Raw genomic sequence first — 3,891 nt, forward strand, 5'->3', positions numbered from 1 at the left:
AGGGCTCCCCCTGCTCCTCCTCCCACTCTGTCCTCCCCCCAACACCCCAGGAAAGCCAAGGAAGCCAAAGAAAGGCTCAGAGACCCGGCTCCTGCTCTCGTGCCAGCACTCGGCGAGGTCCTGTTTGGGCCTGACTCCCAAACCACTCTGCCGAGGGAGGCCACCTTGGTGCCATGGGGAGACACTCCCCAGGGAAAGGAGTAGGGTGGGAGGCCTTCAGGGAAGTGGGGCTGCAACTTCCTGCTCACACAGATGATTTGCCTAGCCCAGCCCCCCCTCTTTAGGATCACTCCAGGGGGCCTGCCCACCAGGGCAGGGAAGGCCCTCACCTAGCTCCTACCTGCCCCCTAGTCTCAGATGGCTTCACTACCCCCTGCCAGCAGGTGGCCACCTTCCTCCCTTCCCAATAGCATATCTCTAGAAGGCAGAAAGGATGAGAGACCCCCTCCTCCAAAAAAGAGCCCCCAGACCTCCACTTCCTCCCCCCACTCTTGAATATATTAAATTGTGCAGCCTGCTCCAACCCCTCCCTTTCAGATCTCCATGGCAACTGGCAGCATTCCAAGTTCAGGTCCAAATCCAAGTCCATCCAGTGCCAAGGGGGGCTTCAGCCTCTCCCCCTATACTTCCCAGGGGGTGTGACCCAGTATTTCACAGGGGGATGAAAGGGGAGGAAGGCTGGGGAGCCTCAGTCCTCAGCCCCCTCGGCCTCAGCATGGGGGGCCCCAGGAGGGTCCTCAGGCTCAGGGGTCTGCCCACCAGGGTGGGGGTGAGGGTGGGGGTGGGGGTGGGCGCCAGGCTGGGAGCCCGGACCGTCCTCGCCCTGCACGTAGACGCTCAGCCCATCGTGACTGGGCTCCTTGCCGCAGGCCTGGCAGCTGCAGTGCAGGATCTTCTCCACCAGCTTGTCCACCCTGGGCACCTCCTCGTGGCCGGGGCACTCCAAGGTCACCTGGAGGGCGGGAGACAAGAGGAGGCGTGTTACTCAAGGCCTGGGGCAGGTGGGGGCCCAAGGTGGGGAGCTGTCCTTCCTCGTAGGACCAAGAACTTCAGTGCCCACCTGTGATACCCCGAGTAGCTCCCTGGGCCTTCACAGGAGCCGCCTGACTCATCAACTCACACCCAGTCCTGCCACCTTCCTCCCCACGCCACCCGGCTGCCAGAGGACGTCAGGGGGAAGAATCCAGTGTGGCCTGTCCCGGCCTCAAATTCCCCTCAGCGCCCCCACGGCATGTGAAGGTCCTGGCCCCTTACTTAGGCCACCCTTGGCTGCCCCGGAACACTCCTGCCCACTGTACTGCGGGCCTGAGACTGCACATGCGGCTTCCTGTGCCTGGACGGGTCCTGCCCAGCCACTTGGCCCCACCTGCCAAGCTGCCCCTGATTAACTTCCACTCCCCTCTGGGTTTGGATCAGATATCACTTCTTCAAAAGAGCTCCGGCCAGAACCCCAGCCCAGCAGAGGCTCATCCATGGGAACCTCATCATTCGCATCTGCCCTTCCCCTGCTGCTCCACTTCCGGCTGTCCCTTCCCTCCCCTCCCCTTCCCTCCGCTTTCCTTTTCTTCCTTCCTTCCTTCCAAAGAGCATCTACTGTGAGGACACAGGACAGGCTCGGTCAGGGACAGAGGCTGGTGGAGGAAAGAGACCCGTGGAAATCCCCAGGTGAGACGGAGACTGCGGCGTGACAGATCTCAGAGTGAGGCGGGCAGTGCTCTGAGAGCCAACAGCACAGGGACTCGCCCCGGGGCTAGCCGGGAGCAGATGCATGGACAGAAACTGACTGAGGAGAGGAAGAGGAGAAAGGAGGTCCGAGCAGGGGACAGAGCACGTGCAAAGGCCCTGTGGTGGTAGCAGGCAGAGCAGGTACGAGGGACTGACAGGAGGCAAGTAGGTGTTAAGTGGCAAGCCAGTAAGGAAGGTGGGAGGCAAGGAAAGCTAGAAATCCCGGTCAGCAACCACATGGGCCCTGGTGGGGCCTGGCAAAGATCCTGGTCTCGCCCTGTAGCAATGGGGACCACCGAAAGGGTTTCAGCGTGGGTGACATCAGCGTGAGGCTTCAGAAAGATCCCTGTCCTGGACATGCTGGATCAGCCTGGTGAGCCACCCATGGCAGGGACCTTGTCTGTACCCCGGCACCCTGCACACGCTGGGGCTTACTGAGTCCTGTAATGTCAGGGACAATGGCTGAGCCAGGGCAGTACTCACAATCTCCCACATGGACTGGGCCGGCATGCAAGAGTCACAGTGCACCAGGGACTCTGTGGACTGCGGGAAGGTGTTGGGGACACTGTAGCTGAAGCACTGTCCTAGGCAGGCCCTGTGGGAGGAGAGGTCCCCACGTCACTGTGGGGTAGGCAGAGAGGGGCAGTCCCAGGCCCCTGTCCTCAGCCCCCACCCAGCCCCTGGGTCCCACCTGTTCTGGATGGACTTGGCCTCACAGCCGCTGTGGCCCACGATCTGGGTGATGTTCTTGGCTTCGCACCAGGCGCTCTTGTCCGGGAACAGTGCCAGCTTGTTGATGGGCGGGGGGGCCGCCAGCAGCATGGCAGGGAGGATGGCCCCCACCAGGACCCGAAGCATCATGCCCGTGGCCTCCAGAGCCCTGGGAAGTGAGCACAGGTGGCAGATGAGGCCCAGCAGGGTCCTGGAGGCTGGGGCTGGGGGTGAGGGTGGGGACAGGGGCTGTGTCCCAGTGTCCCACATTCAGCTCCTGGCTTCAAAGCCCAGCTCTCCCCTGACTCACCAAGTACAGCCTCAGATATATTACTTCTCCTCTCAGAGCCTCAAAGGGGGGCTGCGGGTGGGACCTGGATCGGACGGTTATCAGGAGCGTGACATAGGTATTAAGTAAGCCTACCAAGGGACAGGCATGCCATCTGCGGGAATTTCTGTTTGCTTTTTGGTATAGGGCCCATGTGCTCGCGAGAAAATCAGAGAGAGAGGGAAAATGAAAAAGCATCCCCACACACACCCCTGGGTGAATGGCTGAGCTGCAATCCCTTCTCCTCCAGTCTCCTCTTGGGATTTTGGGCACGCATGCACACGCAACTGACATGTTTTCTAAGCTGTCAGGTCTGGAACTCAAACCAAAGTCAGCCATTGGGATCCAGTGCCTTAACTTCCATGCCACCTGCTGGCCCCATGTGAGTTATTTTTATTGCTCAGTATGAAGCTGTAAGTTACTTGTTGCCTCTGTGCCTCTGTTTCTCCATCTGAAAAGGGACACGGTGACACCACACACACAAAGGCTGCAGCTGACACGGGGTGTCTCGGCGTATGCCCAGTGCTGAATGACCACTGGCTCCTGACCCCCTTGTTGTAGTGGGTTCCCCAGGAAAACGAAATGACTGTTCGAGCAGTGCTTGTTCTTGGGGGCTGGCCACCACCACATCTCCTGGAATGTCACTGCCATAGCTGACAGCTTTCTGACACGGGGAAAGTTAACCCAACCCTCATGTCACGGTGAATTCTTGGGTCTTGGCTGGCCGGACTCAGGTGAACCCGGACAATGTCTCTTTCCATCATTCCCCACCAGAGCCTTGAGCACACCAGGGCTGTATGCACATCATCACCCTCAGTCCCCTCCTCCCTGAGCCGGGCAGGACACTGAAGCCAAACCAAATATTTGACCTGCAAATTCCCCAGCTACAGAACAGCAATACAAAGACAATACCAGGATTTGCCAGAAGGTGGCGCTGCAGGGCAGAGTCTGTGTCTGAAGGAGTTAGCTCAGAGGAGATGCCCCAGGTTCCCCAATGTGATCGTCCTAGGTTTCACCCACTACCCCACGCGCGAAGAAGGGAAGCTTCAGAGCAATTCAGAAGCGACGGTGGTGCCCACAGGGAGTCCTCAAGTGTCTGAGGACAGGACAGTACACCCTGGGGAACG

At 59.7% G+C, this 3,891-nt stretch overlaps 1 protein-coding gene across 1 annotated transcript in view; it reads right to left on the reverse strand.

Annotated features, from left to right (window-relative positions):
* Positions 1 to 6: 6 nt before the first annotated feature.
* Positions 7 to 3,891, reverse strand: part of NBL1 (NBL1, DAN family BMP antagonist) — a 6,780-nt gene continuing 2,895 nt past the window's right edge. Inside the window, exons 2-4 of the mRNA XM_006145206.3 lie at positions 2,417 to 2,605; positions 2,209 to 2,320; positions 7 to 952 (exon numbers count right to left, since the gene is read on the reverse strand). Of these exons, the coding sequence (XP_006145268.1) occupies positions 689 to 952; positions 2,209 to 2,320; positions 2,417 to 2,586 (546 nt within the window). The 5' untranslated portion in view covers positions 2,587 to 2,605 and the 3' untranslated portion in view covers positions 7 to 688. The remainder of the gene's footprint in view (positions 953 to 2,208; positions 2,321 to 2,416; positions 2,606 to 3,891) is intronic.

This window comes from Tupaia chinensis, unplaced genomic scaffold (assembly GCF_000334495.1).
Source record: "Tupaia chinensis unplaced genomic scaffold, TupChi_1.0 Scaffold000146_1, whole genome shotgun sequence".
NCBI classification, from domain to species: Eukaryota; Metazoa; Chordata; class Mammalia; order Scandentia; family Tupaiidae; genus Tupaia; species Tupaia belangeri.